The 19,069-nt window shown below is 37.7% G+C and overlaps 1 protein-coding gene across 14 annotated transcripts in view; it reads right to left on the reverse strand.

The window, feature by feature from the left end:
* Positions 1-19,069, reverse strand: part of LOC106672093 (probable Ras GTPase-activating protein) — a 588,817-nt gene that overhangs the window by 131,706 nt on the left and 438,042 nt on the right. The window contains exon 3 of one of the 14 annotated variants that reach the window (XM_014403235.2): positions 11,537-11,596. The exons of the other annotated variants lie outside the window; for them this stretch is intronic. Within the exon in view, the coding sequence (XP_014258721.1) occupies positions 11,537-11,596 (60 nt within the window). The remainder of the gene's footprint in view (positions 1-11,536; positions 11,597-19,069) is intronic. 14 annotated transcript variants of the gene reach the window in all.

Genomic DNA, 19,069 nt, shown 5'->3' on the forward strand with positions numbered 1-19,069 from the left:
CCCAAAGTCCAGTTGATTTCTGTAGATTAGGAAGGTTGGTTTTGGGGATAAATGATCATAGATCAGTAGATTTCTGTAAGGTTGGAAAATAGATAAACAACCCAAAGTCCAGTTGATTTCTGTAGATTAGGAAGGTTGGTCTTGGGGATAGATGATCGCAGATCAGTAGATTTCTGTAAGATGTTTAAAAGATTGGTACGAAGATAAATAATCAAAAGATACGTAGAATTCTGTAACCTGAATAGATTAGGGAGGTCGGTATAGATGAATAATCCAAAGATCCGTAGATTCCTGAGAAACGCTAGAAATATCGGTACGTAGATAGATAACCAAAAGATCCGTTGATTTCTGTAGATTAGGAAGGTTGGTTTGGGGATAAATGATCATAGATCAGTAGATTTCTGTAAGATGTTTAAAAGATTGGTACGAAGATAAATAATCAAAAAATCCGTACATTTTTGTAAGGTGAATAGATTAGGGAGGTTGGTACATAGATATATAATCCAAAGATCCGTAGATATCTGTAAGGTGAATAGATAAGAAAGGTTGGTACGTAGATAAATAATCCAAAGATCCGTAGATTTTTGGAAGGTGAATAGATTACGGAGGTTGGTACATAGATAGATAATCCAAAGATCCGTTTAAAAGATTGGCACGTAGATAGATGATCGAAAGATACGTAGAATTCTGTAACCTGAAATTATGCAAACTTTACAAAAAAATAAGTGTGTATTATATAAAAAAAGGCCGAATTATTAACAGTCGTAGTGGTAATGAAATAAAAGTCAACATTTATTTGTTGCATTCAACAAACAATTTTCCATTCAATATGATCTCTTTAGGAGGATAAGAGAGTTGCAAGGGGACATTCAAGTCGTGTTCAATGTTAAGCTGATGGTCATGATGAAGTATGTCATGGTGTGCGGTTAAAATTGTGAAAAGATGCTCTGAAAACAATTTAGCAATTTCGGAATTGGATTTTGCCCAAGCGTTGTTACTACGTATAGGAGGCGTGTGGTCCTTATATCGCAGGATCTTACGGGTACAGTACCAGTAATCCTAAAGCATTTACTCCATCAGACATACGACACACTATTAAACAACTACTTTCACGAAAAGCACCAGGTTATGATCTAATTACAAAACAAATATTACAAAATTTGTCCCACAGTGGCTTACTATACTTAACATACCTATACAACGCTGTACTCAGGACCACATATTTTCCATTGCAATGGAAGTTCTCTCCCTTATACGTACTATCTTATACTGAGATCTTATCTGACTGATCGATTTTGTCGAGTCCGTCAGGAACTGAATTCTCACCTTATATACGCATAAGGGCGGGTGTTCCTCAGGGAAGCATACTTGGCCCTTTTCAATTTCCATATACACTGCCGATATTCCTACACACGTTGACATTTCGACACACACATTCGCTGATGATACAGCGATTCTTACACGCAATTCGGACCCCTCAATTAACACTCAACACTTACAACAACACCTGAATGAATTAACAATATGGTTCACGAAATGGAGAATAAAGGTAAACCTAACAAAAAGCACAAAGATCAATTTTACCTTAAAAATGTCTGTCCTGCGGTGAGTATAAATGGAATTCCATTGCCTACCACTGACCTTGTGCGTTATCTTGGACTTTTCATGGATAAACGACTGACTTGGAATCCCCATACAAGACTGAAAAGACAGCAAACAAACCGACGTTATAAATTGTTAAAAAGACTACTCGACTCACGATCAAAATTAGACCTTGAAAAAAAACTTTTAATTTACAAGACAATGATTAGACCTCTATGGGCGTACGGTTGTGAAGTGTGGGGCTCAACCAAGGTTTCCAATTCCCAGCGTCTCCAATCAATCCAATCTAAAATCCTCCGTCAAATTATAAATGCTCCTTTTTACGTTTCAAATTACACTATCCATAAAGACCTACACATCCCGTTTGTACATGAACTCATCAAAACCCGATATAAAAAATTTCATCAATCACTGAACACACACAGTAATCTATTCGTCACTTCCAACCCTACCTGAAAATCCTCCAAGACGATTGAAGCGAAAGTGGCCCTGAGACCCTCTCATTGTGTGAAAACTGAACAAGATATCAGTGTGAAGGAGTGTTACCACTGGGCAACTTCTCCTACAAGAGCCTCAAATGATAATTCAACTTATACGAACATATTTACTTAATACATCACTTGTAGTTGTAAATACCAAATAAATGTAATTAAAAAAATATGATCTCGGTATGGATGAAAATTCTGTTTTGGCTGTGTAAAAAACAGCGATGATAGACGAAGCATTTCATTTTGAAATCCAGACGTCCAATTTTCAAAGGATTGAACCAAACGTTTCACTGTCATATGACATTTGGGACTTTTTAAATTGGTCCACGTCTGTCTCTTCTTTAGTCATTAAATTTAATTAAACAGACGGAATATCAACTGGGCCCATTTAAATTTCAATCTATGCCAAAGTTGTAAAGCTTGGCTTGTTTAAAAGATTTTTTTTTCAAAGAGATGATAAACGATGTGATATTTGTCGTCCATGAGGAATGCGGGATTACGACTGGCCAGCTGTTGATATTTAACGCATTCCTCCAACGAGCAAACCACCCGTAAAACAATGCCAACCACGGTGTCATTTTTCACTGGAATTGTGTTACGAAGGAATTTGATTTTTTTTTTTTTTTTTTTTTAAAGAGGCGACGATTTTCAACAATCAACCCAGGGGATTTATTTATTACTAAATTACGCGTGGTTTACGGTTTTTGCGTTTTATCCCTGGTGTTTTTGATAGGCTTCTGTGGAAGCTCAAGGGCATCCTACCATCTACTCTAATCCTGATACTAAAATCATACCTTACAGACCGTCACTTCCAAACTGTACACTTTTTTTCCTCCGTTTAACCGATCATCGCTGGTGTTCCAGATGAAAAACTGGAAGCGAGAATGCCCTCCTCCTTTAGATAATTTACACGTCTGATCTACCCACTCACCCTGACACTTTCATTTTTACCTTTGCCATGGCCACCTACGATAAAGGCCCCGTTATAGCTTCACGTAATTTACAAAATCACTAACGCACACTCGAATCCTGTCTATGGCAATGTAGAATGAAGGTTGATGAAATTAAATCTAAACACATTGTTTTCACTTTTAACAGGAAACTCTCCGTCCTTTATATTTCAATAATCTTCCCACTCCCGTGGCACCACGTACGATACCTTGGAATGAACCTCAAACTCCTTAATAAATCCTCTTATTGTCAACTCAACATTACCCGCCAATCCTAGTCGGAGACTGAAGCGACGTTGGCCAGGCGACACTTGTTGGAACTAGGAAAGTATGGAGGATATGACGGAAGTCAGAGACACTAATGACCTACCCTGGCATGTCTGAAATCATAGCGATTGGACAATGCGCCAGAGAAATAAAAAGGCTAGGAATACTATCCCGGAAAATAGCCATTTTCATTGACAGCCGGGCGAACACATGCGAGACGAAGGGAAAGAGTGTTTTGAACTGCATGGAGGCCCTGACGGTAGTCAGTGACACTAATGACCTGACCCTGGCATGAGTGGTGCCTGGATATTCGGGGCATAGAGGCAACGAAAAGGTTGACATGTTGGCCAAAAAGGGGGCCAACATGGACACATCTGGGCCCAGAAACCCTACTGTGGCTTAGCAACCTGCCAGCAAAGAAGATACACCTTAAAATGGATCCTTTATGAGTCCAAATAGAAGGACCATCTGCAAAACTTACAAAAGAATTACTGGAAGGCAAACACAACCGAACGAGGATTCTGGTTGGATTCCTGACTGGGCACTGCCACTTAAGCAGGCACGTGTACCGTAAACACTATGTAGTTACTGCCAGGAAGAGGAGGAGACCACAGAACACATTTTACGTTTCTGTGAAGGCCGATGTTGGTACAGGTTCTAGCAACTAGGACAGGAAAAACCACAAGCAAGATCCTCCTCCACCAAGGAGCCGCTGGCAAAGCTGTGGAGGATGGTTAATAACCTAAAGCTGGCCAGTGAGTTATAAAACACAGGGGAGCACAATAGATCTATTCAGGTCGAGATGCAGTAAGCCTTGTGGCCGCCTCTTTTATCCCTATCCCTATTTCCTAAGTGCCTAACATCGGCAAAGTATAGATGCCAAGTGATCACCCTGTTGGTGAAATAACGGCTCCCATCACTTGATGGACAACGTTCATGCCTTACATGCCCTTTTGTGTGTCGACATACGACCCTGGTTCACACAATATAATAACAATTTCCATTTACTTGTTGCATATTTAAAGTGCAGTTGTAAATAAATTATGAATTTAAAAATAAATCCCTGCATATTTAATAAGCTAAGAAAAAAGAAGGACCTGGAAAGGGGACAAGGGGTTCATCTCCAGGACAAACTTCCACTATAGTCATCCTTGTTTAAACTCCAAGGGAACTGTTCAAGAGACAAAAAGCAATCCGGATTCGTCGTGGATGAACGAGGATTGTTTACCAGATCCTTCATGAAAAAACCCATAAACTATGGACAATTGTACCATAAGAACGGTCACAAGTTCTCGTTCGGCCTCATTAACCACGATAAATAACGTCCCATAAATAATCCGGCCGGTTCTTCTCGATACTTTATCGTTTGTGGAGCGGAGGGATTTGCCTTCGGTAAGCCCCTAAATGATGAAGGATGATTGATGATGGCGGAACACGGCAAAGGATCGGTTTTCGCGAATTACCCCGATGACTCGGATTTTCCCGACCTCTGATTAAATAGACGTTTTTCCTTCAATAATTCCACAATAGTAGAGGAAATCCGGAACCCGTTTCACCTAGATTTATGCCGGCCTACATAATGAGGACACACCGGGACTACACGCAGGATGTCTCCCAGAGGAGCCCTTTTTAAACCCTCTGCGGGATTAGCTAAATTTTATTATGATAAACTCGGCGATTTTGCCTGATTTATATTTTAAAAGAGTAGATAATAGAGAAAAACAACCAAATTTTGACCTTTTCTTGACCGTACATCTAGTCCAGCCGGGGAAAGTTAATAGTAAAAAACCGGCAAATAAACAACGATTTGTCAAGAAAAAACGGGTTTTTAACAGTTTTAAACTGTATAAAGAAAGTTTTTAAATAAGAACCTTTCAGAATTGGAATCCAATTATTTTAATTGTAATCGTTTAAACATCTGTGAAAATTGATAGCTCTCTTGACACAGTTGCCGAGTTTGGAAAAGGACGTCGGTCAGGAGAATTGGGCGTGTGATGATATAAACTCTCCCCGATGTGGAAGGACCGGGTTTCACAAGGGATTGGGAACGGGTACGTGCGAATCTCCTTCAAAAAAGGACGGGGATCACATCAAAAGCATTCCGACGCCCGACTGTTCGATTATATTTAACGCTATAAGAACAATTAAACCTTAACTTAAAAATCAAATCCTGACCATTCTGAATCCAATGGAAAAGCCAAAAAGACGACGACTGTGATCTTTTTGGCATCGAGTCCAATCTCGGTGTCATGGCGGTAGTTTTGTCATTTCACGACGTCTAATCCTTTCGTGGGATTAAGCTTAGTCTTACACGATAATCACTCGTTTATTCCTGTTAATATCTGCTATATCTCAATATGAATAAAGTGCAATTACTCTTAATAATGATATCGGAGCTTCAATAGAAAAAATGTCCCTCTCTGATTGCAAAGTATATCAACATGAATAAATTCTTTTTTATTGTTTAGATATGCATTTATCATCATTATTATCATTTAGCTCATTCATACATTTTGCTTATCAGCACATTATTGTGATGTTGTGAAATCGTTAACTGAATGTTTGTAAGTGTGTGAGAGTATAGCGTGAGTATGTAAAATTGAATGAATGTGAGTGTGAGAGAGTGAGTGATGACGTGAATAATTCATTAGGTAATTATGTGAATGAGAGAATGTGACTTTTAATAACAGCCTTTGTATGTGTGATTGAGATGTGGTGAAAATCTTGGCTGAATGTTTGTGAGTGAGTGAAAGTAATTAGGTGAGTGTGTGAGGAAGTGAATGTGAGAGTTAAGCTCCGTATGTAAAATTGAATGAATGTGAGTGTGAGAGTAAGTCATTGGGTAATTATGTGATTGAGAGAATGTGACTTTTAATAAGGGCCTTCGTATGTGTGATTGTAATGGATACAAATCGTTAGTAAATGTTTGTGAGTGAGTAAGAGCAATTAGGTAAGTATGAAAGAGTGAGTGATGACGTGAATATTTATTGGATAATTATGTGATTGAGAGAATGTGACTTTTTATAAGAGCCTTTGTATGTGTGGTGGTGATTTGGTGAAAACCGTTGGGTAAATGTTTGTGAGTGAGTGAGAGCAATTAGGTGAGTGTGTGAGAATGAGTGATGACTTGATTAAGACATTGGGTAATTATGTGATTGAGAGAGTGTGACTTTTAATAAGAGCCTTCGTATGTGATATTGTAATGTGGTACAAATCGTTGGGTAAATGTTTGTGAGTGAGTGAGAGCAATTGGGTGAGTGTATGAGAAAGTGAGTGATAGAGTATTGCATAATTAAGTAAAATTGCATGAATATGAGTGTGGAGAGTGAGTGATGGTGTGAGTAAGTCATTGGATAACTATGTAACAAACAAATTAATATGAACGTGAAGGAGGTGATGGACTTTGAAACTCGTGGGAGACAAAAGTGCAGAAAGGCTAAAAGGCGGTGGACAGGAGACATTCCATTGGGAGACTGTGAACAAACCACCTCGAACGTAGCTGCTGCAACTGCTGAAGAATCATGTTATGAGAAAACATCAGGAAAACAGCATTCATCGTGTGAGTGTTTTTCCTATTCCATATTTCCTTAATTTTATTCCTTGGGGATTGCGCATACGTAAATATGAATTCATTTATTTTTAACAATAGGTTAAATACTTCTTAATTATATTTTAAGTTTTTTTATATTGTTTCAAGAAGAATTTATTTTATTTTTTTGTCAAAATTTAAGTTTGAAGATTCAATTTAAAACAAAGAAGAGTGTAAACATAATTTTAGAAAAGAAATAATTAGATTGAATATATTCTGTTTCCCTTACAGTGCCTTTTATTTTTAAAATTTTCCTTTTATTAAAATAATAGTAATAGTAAAAAAAATTACAATTATTATTGTAATTGTTAAAATTGTATTTTAATTTTTTATGAAAAAGACCCTAAAAATCTAACAACTATGTGACGCTCATGTGACTTTTAATAACAGCCTTTTTGTGTGTGTGTGTGTGTGAGAGATGCAAATCGTTGGCTATGTGTTTGTGGGTGGGTGAGAGATATTGGATGAATGTGTGAGAAAGTGAGTGATTGTGACGTGAATAGTCATTGGGTAATTATGTGACTGGGATAATGTGACTTTAAGAGCCTTTGTGTGTGTGATTATGATGTGGTGAAAATCGTTGTGTAAAGGTTTATGAGTGAATGAGAGCAATTGGATGAATTCGTGAGAAAGTGAGCAAGTAAAAGTGATGTGATTGCGTTACCGAATAACTGTGTAGGTGTGTGAGTGTGATTTTAACTAGATTCAAGCCGCGAGTTTGAGACTGTGATTTAAGCGATCTTTGAATAAATGCGAGTGTGAGAGTAAATGATAGTGATGTGGTGAAAACAGTTGGGTTAATGTTTGTGAGTGAGTGAGAGCAGTTAGGGGAGTGCGTGAGAGTGAGTGATGACTTGAGTAAGTCATTGGGTAATTATGTGATTGAGAGAATGTGACTTTTTATAAGAGCCTTTGTATGTGTGGTGGTGATTTGGTGAAAACCGTTGGGTAAATGTTTGTGAGTGAGAGCAATTAGGTGAGTGTGGAGAGTGAGTGATGGTGTGAGTAAAGCATTGGGTAATTATGTGACTCTCATGTCGAGATGTTTGTGAGTGAATGAGAGAAATTAGGTGAGTGTGTGTGAGTTTATTGCGACGTGAATAATCATTGGGTAATTATGTGAATGAAAGAATGTGACTTTTAATAAGAACCTTTGTGTGTGTGATTGTTACGTGGTGAAAATCGTTGTGTAAAGGTTTATGAATGAATGAAAGAATTGCATGAGTGTGTGAAAAAGTGAGTGAGATGTAAAGCGTAAGTAAAACTGAGAGGTTGTGATGTGATTGCGTTACTGAATAATTGTGTAGGTAAGTGAGTGAGATTTTAACCAGGTTCAAGCCGCGAGTTTGTGACTGTGATTTGAGCGATCTATGAATAAATGCGAGTGTGAGATTGAATGATAATGATGTGGTGAGAACCATTGGGTAAATGTTTATAAGTGAGTCATTGAGTGAACGTGTAAGAACGAAAGCGACTGATTGTAATATGAGTGAGAGTGTATAGCGTGAGTAATTAAAAGCGAGTGGTTGTGATATGAATGCTTCATACGGTAAATGTCGCTGAGTGAGTCATTTAATGAATGTGACCGTTGTGTAAGTGTGAGGGTTTATGATGTAAATGAGTCATTGTGCGATTGTTATGTAAGTCATTGATTAAATGTGAATAAGAGTGAGTAAAATTGTGAGTGTGAGTGTATTTGTAATTAAATGATTCTTGCCAGTGAGATTTTAGTAATGATCCTTTTTCAGTGGTTGAAAAAAAATACTAGTGTAACTATGTACATATTGATGCTAGACATGTCAGAGTTGGGGCTTTGACTTAACAAATATACATATTGGTTGGAAACAATGTTTGATGTAGAAAATGTTTTGCGATAATTTGAGAAATTTGGCCGAAGCTAGTTTGTCTGATTGCTGTTCAATTTACGCTCGAATGGGCTGTAAAATCAATAATGCACTATAAAAACAGTTCAATCAAGCTCTACAATGAAAGAATGAACCAGGACCAGTTTAAAGCATTGGCATGGATTGCTTTCCAAGTGTAGTTTAATTAAAACGAGTTTTAATTTGGCTTTTACACGTTTGGTCCGAGTGTTTCGATGTAAGTAGAGATGAATGAACATACACCAATGATGCAAGTGCTTCAAATTTCAATGTTTGAAAAGGTACAAATAGACATTTCTATTTTTAAACTAAAAACCCAGGATACTAAAGTAGAAAAATGCGTGGAACGATAAACCCCGGGGGTACGAGTGAACGGATATAAAAAAGCGATTAATCTCCCCAGGGTTCACATTAGGTTCATTAATCTTGAGCATTAGTCTAACAAGCGCCGGTTAATTATTCATCCAGATCATTTCATTACGATCGTACCGAACGGGATAGGCAATTGTTAAACCGATCCTTCAAGTTAATCAGTGTACGTCATTCCGACAAAGCGATATCGCCATAGGTAGAATTACAGCCTGTGAGACATCTGATCGTCCACGTTCGATTATTCTCCCTGTTATGTACTTTCTTACAGTACTTATCCTGCTTTCGATATTTACAGTTTTTTCCGTAAAATGGCGAGACGTAACAGTAGGGTCAAAGGTGCGCGTCTTTGTTGGGAACAGTTCCGATTCAATGTTGCGACACCCGTCAAGGTCTATACTACCGAGGCAGTCCCTAGAAAATGTCTCAGGAGTTAGGCCTATCGGGTGTTTCTCTGCCATTGTTACCATTAATTAAAAATAGAAGTAAAAGAACTCAAGAAGATGGTGGGTCCGAAAATTGTTTTGTAACAACAATCATACTTGCCGCCATCTTTTGAACACTAGGCTAGAAGATGGAGTGGGATTACTTAAATTTTTAAGGATGACACCTAAAGATTTTGAAAATTACATGGTTGTGCCGAAGGTGTTAAAAGAAAACACAAAATTTAGAAATTCAATTTGCCCTATCGTGAAACTCGCAACCACACTCCGGCTGCCCCGGAACATGCAACGTTGCGCAACATTATATCACTGAAGAACCGGCTCAGGAGTTTTCTGTTCAAGCCCAAAACATGAGCAATCAAACTCATTAGGGAAGTACACTTCGGTCTTTCAAGCATGCCATTAACCCTTGCGCCGAAGAAAATCTAAGAAGAGGTTACACTGTCAAACCAAATCCCCATAAGATCTAATAGCCAAGCAGCCATTAAAGCATTAGCATGTAAAAGAATCACATCAAAATTAGTCAGTAAATTCATCCAAAATCTCCAAAACCTGGGAAACCAAAAAACCTGATATATGCCAGGACACAGGGGAATTTTGGGTTATGACCAGATAGTCTGGCCAGAGGAGGATCTACAAGACGATACATAGGCCCCGAACCTATCCTTGGGATAACAAAAACTAATATACAATTCTCCATCGGAGAATGGATCCAAACAAAACAAAAGGAGAAGTGGATAAACTATAGCGGTGCTAGACATAGTAAACTTATGATGAAACAACACTAACCAAAACTGGCAAAAGCGTTGCTGCAATTGGAGAGGGCCAAACTCAGAGGAGTGGCGGGAATACTAACCGATCACTGGCATCTGAGAAATCATCTACACAACATGGGTATATACAACGATGATCCCATTTGGAGGAGGAAACAGTCATCATCTTCGAATGCAAAGCAACAGCTCAATGGAGATTAGCCTAACATATGGAAAAACTTAGGGAATCAAATTGTAGCAGCGACAGTCAATGACCTGACACTTCTAAGGAGAAGGATTGTCTATTGCACTCAACTAAGGAACTAGGAAGGTACAATAAGCCAAATGGCTGCGGTGCCGGGGGAGCACAAACCCCGCTTCCTAGTATCCTTTATACCATACCATACAATATCACTGAATCTCGGTGGGAGTCAAAATCTTGAATCACATAGACCGCAGGAGACATGTTGCGGGGCTGAATCTTATCACTCCTGATCCAAACGAGATTCAGCCGCGAAACTTTGAGTCCAAGTGTGGACTAGCCTTAAAACTTGTTCATCTTTCGCCAAAATATCAAGTGGTTTGGACCTGCCCGAAGATTCAACACAACTGCGATTGGAAGACCATTGCCATCCACATGTTTATCCAGACGTAAATGGAAATATGGAAATGTGAAGAGGATAAGTGGAACGATGATAGATGCACACGGAGAGCTTGGTTTATTTCGTATTTCACTTTGTAATAGCACTGTTGTGATTACAAACAGCTTTATCCAAACTAGGAAGTCGAAAATTATAAGGTTATGTGGTTAATATTGCAGGTTAGTACGTTTATAACGAGTACGTTGTCTTAAGTAATTTTTACTCTTCCGTATAACACCTGGGGTTGAAAAATGCACGATTACAAATTAAAAATAATCACTCTTCAGTATCATCGTAATCTTTATATCATTTAATGGAACGTTTCATGAGGTGGCCGATAGAAAATCGAAAAGAAGCAGTCCACAGTTACGAAATTTACGTCGGATCGTACCTTCGGCTGTTTTATCCGGCCGGTTAAATAAAGTTGCACAATTCTACTTAGTGATTTCGGTGGAATCGCCGTTCGGAAAAATTCGATTGTCCGACAGTTCGCACGGCCGCGTGCTTAATTTTCAAAACGGCTCTCACGGCTGAAGATTTCGTCAGACTTACCTGGGTCATCGTCAAAGACAGGCGCGAAGGCCCGGGGCAGGGACAGGGACTTGGACTCACCTAAAACAAAGAAAAGCATACATTAGATAGGCATATATCATATAAAAATAATACAAGATACTGTTGATATTTTTTATTTATTTAACTATCTGAATCCAATGATTATCTACCCATCTATCTAGATGGCTATGAAAGAAGGTACACAAAGTGTTGAAATGAAGAAGATGGCCGAGGGAGCAGGTCCAACACTGAGACAGATAATTAAGGTTTTTAGTTGAGATAAAAAAGTCAATGGCACGAGCGGGATTCGAACCCACGATCTTCGGCTAGATACGCCTCTGCTCTACCACTTGAGCTATCGTGACCTCGATCCACTCGAACACTAACTTCCCAGCTCAACCGCACCTTTTGAATTTTCCATTTTAAAATGGCAAAAAGGAGAGAAAATTCGAAAAGTTGGGTTGAGATGGGACGTTGGTGTCCGAGTGGATCGAAGTCGCGATAAATTTAAAAAAAAAAAAAGAAAAAAAAAGAAGCCAAATAGGGCGATGGCTCGGAGGGTCTGGTGAATTTAACAGACACAGAACAGAATTTAATAGGAAATTAGTGAATTTAGCTAAGACAGATATAGTATCAAGTAGGTTATTAAAGTTAACCCTTCATGACCCATGATGTCTTAGAGCAAGACTAAATTAGCAATTTTGTTATAGGTTAAGTAGGAAATCCCATACGTTTAGCAATAGACTTTAGACTGGCGCCAAAAAATCAGTTTCGCCAATAACCTACACCGCCCTTAATGAACGAGATTTCCTGCTAACCTTTAGCAAAATAGTTAAAGTTGACATTTCTCTAAAGCTACTTGGGGCAAACTGGATATGAAAAAGTTTATTTTTGACTAATTTAACCATCTGTAAAAGAAAGAGCGGTAGGGTGATGAGTCATGTTGGAGATGAAAGATTCCAAGATGGAGGTTAGGTTGGCGCCAAAAATATCAGTGTTGCCAATACACGGAATGAAACATTGACGGATGAACCTGTACCCGCTCTAAACCCACGGGATTAGCTAAGATTTAGTAAACGTGCTAAATTTGGTGTAGCCCTGAGGTAACATTAAGCAAGAAGGGGTTAAATCGTTGAGGTCGTGTGGCGGAAAGTGAAATTGAATATTTCAGGTATAACAGTTAGATATACAAGGTGGTTAGGAATACACCAACTTCCCATCTCAACCTACCATTCGAAATTTTCCCTCTCTCTCGAAAGGTAGTTTGAGATGGGAAGTTGGTGTCCGAGTGGATCTTCACTGGATAGCTCAAGTGGTAGAGCAGCGGCGTATTTAGCCGAAAGTCGTGGGTTCGAATCCTGCTCGTGACACTAGCTTTTTCATTTCACCTCACATAAAGATTAATTAACTGAAAGAAGTTATTTGGTCAATCGCACCTCAAAATATAACTGATTACTAATTAAGTATTTTCTGCTTTCCACACAAAGAGAGCCTTGGTTCTAACTAACCACATAGTTAATATCATAAGAAAAATTCCATTTTAAAATTTTGTTTCCTTTGTAGATACGTTTTTATTGTGCTTTATTGTTGTTCAATGTTTTTACGATATATAATTTTGAAGGGTTTGAAAAACATGGATTAATTGGGGGAAAAGAGGAAAATTGATACCAGAAAGAAATAGGATATTGTACAAACTTTTTTTAAATCAATGAGACAAATCGTTAAGTGTACACCGAATGAAAGCGTTAATTCTTTTCGAAAACAGTCCAAATAATAATAGGACGGTGTTAACAACCATGCGCCTTTGTAACCCCCCTCTCATCACCGGAGCTTAGCACAATTCAATTATAAGTCCTTTGCTCCTGGTTTTTCGGAGAATTTTTTTCCCACGGGATATAAATTCAAGCGGAAGCCTTCTCCTAGCTAAGCATCTTGTTTTTAACAGCGACCTAAATACGCCAGGACCGTTAATTAAATCGGATAAACGCAAAACGGTCCAAATCCTTGGCAAAACACTCAATCACTGTTTAGATAAAAGTTCTTTAACCCTCGCTAAAACACCTTTATTTTTTTTTCAGGAATTAATTTTTTAATGGTATAATCTCGACGACATCCAGCTTTCCTAGGTATTATACAACCAGAGGACATGGACCAAATCTTGAAAAAAAGAAGAGAAAATGAGAAAAAACCGCAATTACGAAATTACGCCCACTTCCTCTAAACCTTCAACTGTCTGTTATAAAACATGGAAACTTTTTAAAACGAGAACTTTTTCTCTAAAAACAAGGACGTCGCCGAAAACTTAGAAAGGCCGGTAATACACGCGGTGATTTCAGATTTTCAAGAATTTCGACCCAACAAAGCTATAACTATGACTGTTCGGTCGTAAAACTGGATGACCTCAACGAGCCTTGATGACGTCAACTTTTAATAACTAGTAGTAAAACATCTTACTTTGCGCTTTTAACAACTTAAACAGTTTGGAGTTTTGATTCGTTTCACTCTCCATAACGCCATTTCGGCATCATCACTGTGTATCAAAACAGAACGATTATGCAACAAATAAAAACAAAACATGAAAGATCATCAGAATAAACAGACCTTTCATCTTCATCTAGTTCAAGTTATATACACAAAACTGGATAAAGAAGAACCTTTTAATTTTGAGTGACCTCAAATCAACCTACTTCGAGATTGCTAAATTTCAATATGTTGAAGTGATTTCCTAATCGATTGATTGGTGTTGAAAGATTTTTTTGTCACATTTTAAGTGTACGAAGTGTTTGACGTCAATTTGATTTCGGTCCGCACAGTTCAACTCGCTGTTTTTACTCGAATAATAAACAAATCAGACCAGAGAACTTGTGGTGTAGTTGGGTAATTCAGAGCTTACTAACTTAAAATGGTAAGAATCCGACTCGGAGGCATTCTTAAGGCAATCTTCTTCACTCAGACACGGTCCAAGGACGAGAAAAGATTATCTGGATCCGGTCAAATTATGCACTCTCTGTGCTACAACTCAAGAGTTGTCTTCCTTAGTTTTTTTAATTTTATGTAGGTTGTTCCGAAGTTAAATTAGACAATTATATTTAGTACAAGTTAGATAATTGTGTATAAGATTGGGAAGATTGGTAGGAAATGGAATCAAGACATATTGGCAAGGGTTTTTACAGTTACGTAGATACTAAGGTAGGTTAATAGGAATTGCGACAATTATATAGAAAGGTAGAAACGTATCAGACAAACAAAATAATACAAAATGTAATACACAAATTAATTAAATTACAAGCTGAGCTGGCAATTTGGAAATATAATCAGACAGATAAATAAAAATGTCAGAAATTCGATAGTTTGGTAGGCAGTTTGGTGGAAAATGTAATGGGATAATTAGCTTGGGTAGGTAGGTGGCCATTGAAACTGTATAGTTGGGTAGGTAATTAGTTAAAGTAGTAGGAAGGGTAATTAGACTAACAAAATAGGAATAAATTGGTTTGGTAAGTAGATTGGCGGGATGGAAAAAATGAGGTAAAAGAGTTGAATGTTCGGTAGGTAGTTTGGTAGGATGGTAGAAAGTGAGTATAGAAGCTGGATACTTGGGTAGGTAGAGTGGCACGATGGTAGAAGGGGAAGTATGGATGGAGTTGGATAGTTGGGTAAAATGGCTGAAAGTAAGGCAAAAAAGTTGGATAGTTGGATATGTAGATTGATAGAATGGCTGAAAGTGAAGTATAAAATTTGGATATAGAAAGCGAGGTATATAAGTTTGATAGGCAGGATGGCAGAAAGTAAGGCATAAAAGTTGAAAGTTGGGTAGGTAGGTTGACAGAATGGCCGAAAGTTAAGTATAAAAGTTGGGTAATTTGGTAGATAGATTGTTTGTAGGATAGTAGAAAGTGAGGTAGAGAAGTTAGATAGTTGTGTAGGATAGCAGAACGTAAGGTATAAAAGTTGGGTAGGTAGATTGATAGAATGGCCGAAAGTATAAAAGTTGGGCAGTTTGGTAGATAGATGATTGGCAAGATAGTAGAAAGTGAGGTGTAGAAATTGGATAGTTGAGTAGGTAGATGCTATAATGGTCGTAAGTGAATAACATTTGGGCAGTAGATAGTTGGGTAGGAGACAGAACGTAAGGTATAACAGTTGGATAGTTGGGTAGATAGGTTAATAGAATGGCCGAAAGTATAAAAGTTGGGTAGTTTAGTAGATAGATTGATTGGATGGCAGAAAGTGAGGTATAGAAGTTGGATAGTTCGGTAGGTAGATTATCTGATGTCCGAAAGTGAAATAAAAGGTGGGCAGTTTGGTTGATAGTTGAGTAGGATGGCAGAAAGTAAGGCATAAAAGTTGGATAGGTAGATTGATAGAATGGCCGAAAGTATAAAAGTTGGGTAGTTTGGTAGATAGATGATTGGCAAGATAGTAGAAAGTGAGGTGTAGAAATTGGATAGTTGATTAGGTAGATGGTCGTAGAGATGGTAATGGTCATAAGTGAATAACATTTGGGCAGTTTGGTTGATAGTTGGGTAGGATGGCAGAAAGTAAGGCATAAAAGTTGGATAGTTGGGTAGGTAAATCGATAGAATGGCCGAAAGTGAAGTATAAGAGTTGGGTAGTTTGGTAGATAGATGATTGACAGGATGGTACAAAGTAAGATATAGAAATTGTATAGTTGAGTAGGTAGATTATCAGAATTTCTGAAAGTGAGGTATAAAAGTTGGGTAGTTTGGTAGATAGATGATTCGTAGTATGGTACAAAGTGAGGTATAGATGTTGGATAGTTGGGTAAGTAGATTATCAGAATGTCTGAAAGTGAGGTATAAAAGTTGGATAATTGGGTAGGTAGATTGATAGAATGGCCGAAATTGAAGTATAAAAGTTGGGTAGTTTGGTAGATTGATGATTGGCAGGATGGTACAAAGTGAGATATAGAAATTGAATAGTTGAGTAGGTAGATTATCAGAATTTCTGAAAGTGAGGTATAAAAGTTGGGTAATTGGGTAGGTAGATCGATAGAATGGCCGAAAGTGAAGTATAAAAGTTGGGCAGTTTGGTAGATAGATGATTCGTAGTATGGTACAAAGTGAGGTATAGAAATTGGATAGTTGGGCAGGTAGATTGATAAAATGTCTGCAAGCGAAGTGTCAAAATTGAATAGTGGTAATTTGGTAGGACGGGAAATAGGACGATTATTTCGTAGGTTAGTTCAATTTCCGTTATTAGTTATTTTCGGCTCAAATAGGTAATTCAGTAGCCTAGTAGGATTCCAATTTTTCGGTGTTTATAAACAGCATAGATCTGCTTTATTTTCCAAACTCTTCATTGAAAAAAATGAAAAACATGGGAAAAATTAGGCTTGTGTTTTAATCAAGAAAGCCGAAATAATTGCAGTACAACGCAAGTGCCATGATTAATAATTGCAACAGTTACTCCAATCCGAACAGGAAAAACATCATGGGAAGCTCACACGTAGCTCAAAGCACGCAATACCGAGTGAAATAATTATTTCCAGGTGCAAAGACCAAAAATTTCTGTGTGAACGGGTTCGGTACGAACTGGAACCAGTAGTGGGTCGGGAGCCCGCCCGAGTCCAGGAGATAGGTTATTGTTCGCAACGGACAAAACCATTGCCGCCCCTAGGCCATTCTATTTCAGGTCATCGGCCTAAAAAAGGAGCTTTTTGAAAGTAAGAACGGACGTTTCGAGTATGCAGAGTATACCTGGCGTCCGTTCCGTTTCTCGGACGCAGGGTAAAACGGATACTTAAAACTTGAGACACGGTCTGAAAAGATAGGTCAGAGGGCCATATTTGGCAGACATATAGAAAAAAGCAACTTTATAAAAAAGCTAAATTGACGGAAAGAAGAAATAACATTATTCAAGTTGACGGTAAGTAATAGATACGAAAAAGAGGTGATGTGAAGGCTCATAATGACGATGATGAAGGTGCCGTTACACTGGGCGTTACCGGTAAACGGATTATGACCGACAAATTACCCCGGTAAACAATTCGTTAATAATTCAATATACACAACAGGTCTAATTGGTAAATTACGCCAATGAACTAACTAGTTCAGTAGCTAGATAAACAAAAACCGTTACATCTTTACACAAAAATTATGCAAATCCACATTGTCTAAAAAGTGTATTTACAGGTACAGCCCAAAGTTTTCAGATCGGGGTGGCAGATTCTTGTCCATTGACTGTTAGAGAATCAACCGGAAACACTTCATATATTTAGACAAGGTAATATGGACGGACCCATTGGCCAATCATCGAGTCAAGTCTGGTAATCCTGTCTAATTTTATGATGTTGAAATTTTTTAAAAATTATATTCATTTGTGGTGATTAGTGATCGTTAATCGATAATTATTCAGAGATCGTGAGATGCGGTCTGGTGTGATGTAGGTTTCAGAAAAACATTTTCTTTATTGTGCCAACGTTTCGATCTTTATTGAGATCATCTTCAGGGCCTGGGATTTACAAACATTGTTTACATTTAACATATACATGTAAACAATGTTTGTAAATCCCAGGCCCTGAAGATGATGTCAATAAAGATCGAAACGTTGGCACAATAAAGAAAATGTTTTTCTGAAACCTACATCACACCAGACCGCATCTCACGTTCTCTGAATGGTTATATTCAAGATTAATCGAGTTTTTAAGGTATCCTGACAGTTTATTAAAGTTGAAGAAAATCTTGTTCAGTGGTGTGCAACAGTTAGCTTATTTGCCATCAGTTTATGCTCAGTCTGGTCCGCCAAGACTCGCTACGTATAGACCAAATTGACTCTTAATATGTATAATCGAGTTGCTCGCAATAGCACACTGCATATATTTACTTAAGAATTCACCTCCATATCAAAAATCCTGGTTGTCATTTTTTTTTTAAATATAAAATTTGTTTTTACCGAAATGACAACATTCTAAGGTGAACATTCTGCAAAATTCCATTAGATTTCGAATAACTTCTTTCAATTAATTAATCTTTATCTAAGGCATTGGTCGAGATAAAAAAGCCAGTGTCATGAGCGGGATTCGAACCCACGACCTTCAACTAAATACGCCGCTACTCTACTACTATAGTGACTTCGATCCGGTTCTGCAAAAACTTCATTCATTTGTTGTAAGTGAACTTAAATGTCGTTTGTCATCAGTTTCTGATCAACCTGGTCCGCCAAGTCTCGCGAAGTTTACGCCGAATTAACTGATTATCATAATAAATATTTTTGATGAACGAGAAGCATACAATAGCGCATAACATATTTGACTTAAGAATTAACCTAAGGGTAAAAATCCTGATAAACAAAAATCAAATTGTTGTATTTGAAATATAAAATTTGTTTTTACGGAAATGACAACTTTCAAACGTTTTCATAAAACTTTGTTAATTAATCATAAGTGAACTTATATTTATGAAAATTCAAGATTTTTAAGCAAAACCCTAGACTTTAATTGATAATTAACACGTTGAGAGGTTGGTGGTGTGCAAGAGGTAGTATACGTTTGTCATCAGTTTCTGATCAACCTGG

Source organism: Cimex lectularius, unplaced genomic scaffold (genome assembly GCF_000648675.2).
Source record: "Cimex lectularius strain Harlan isolate CLEC.00 unplaced genomic scaffold, Clec_2.1 scaffold93, whole genome shotgun sequence".
Lineage (NCBI taxonomy): Eukaryota > Metazoa > Arthropoda > Insecta > Hemiptera > Cimicidae > Cimex > Cimex lectularius.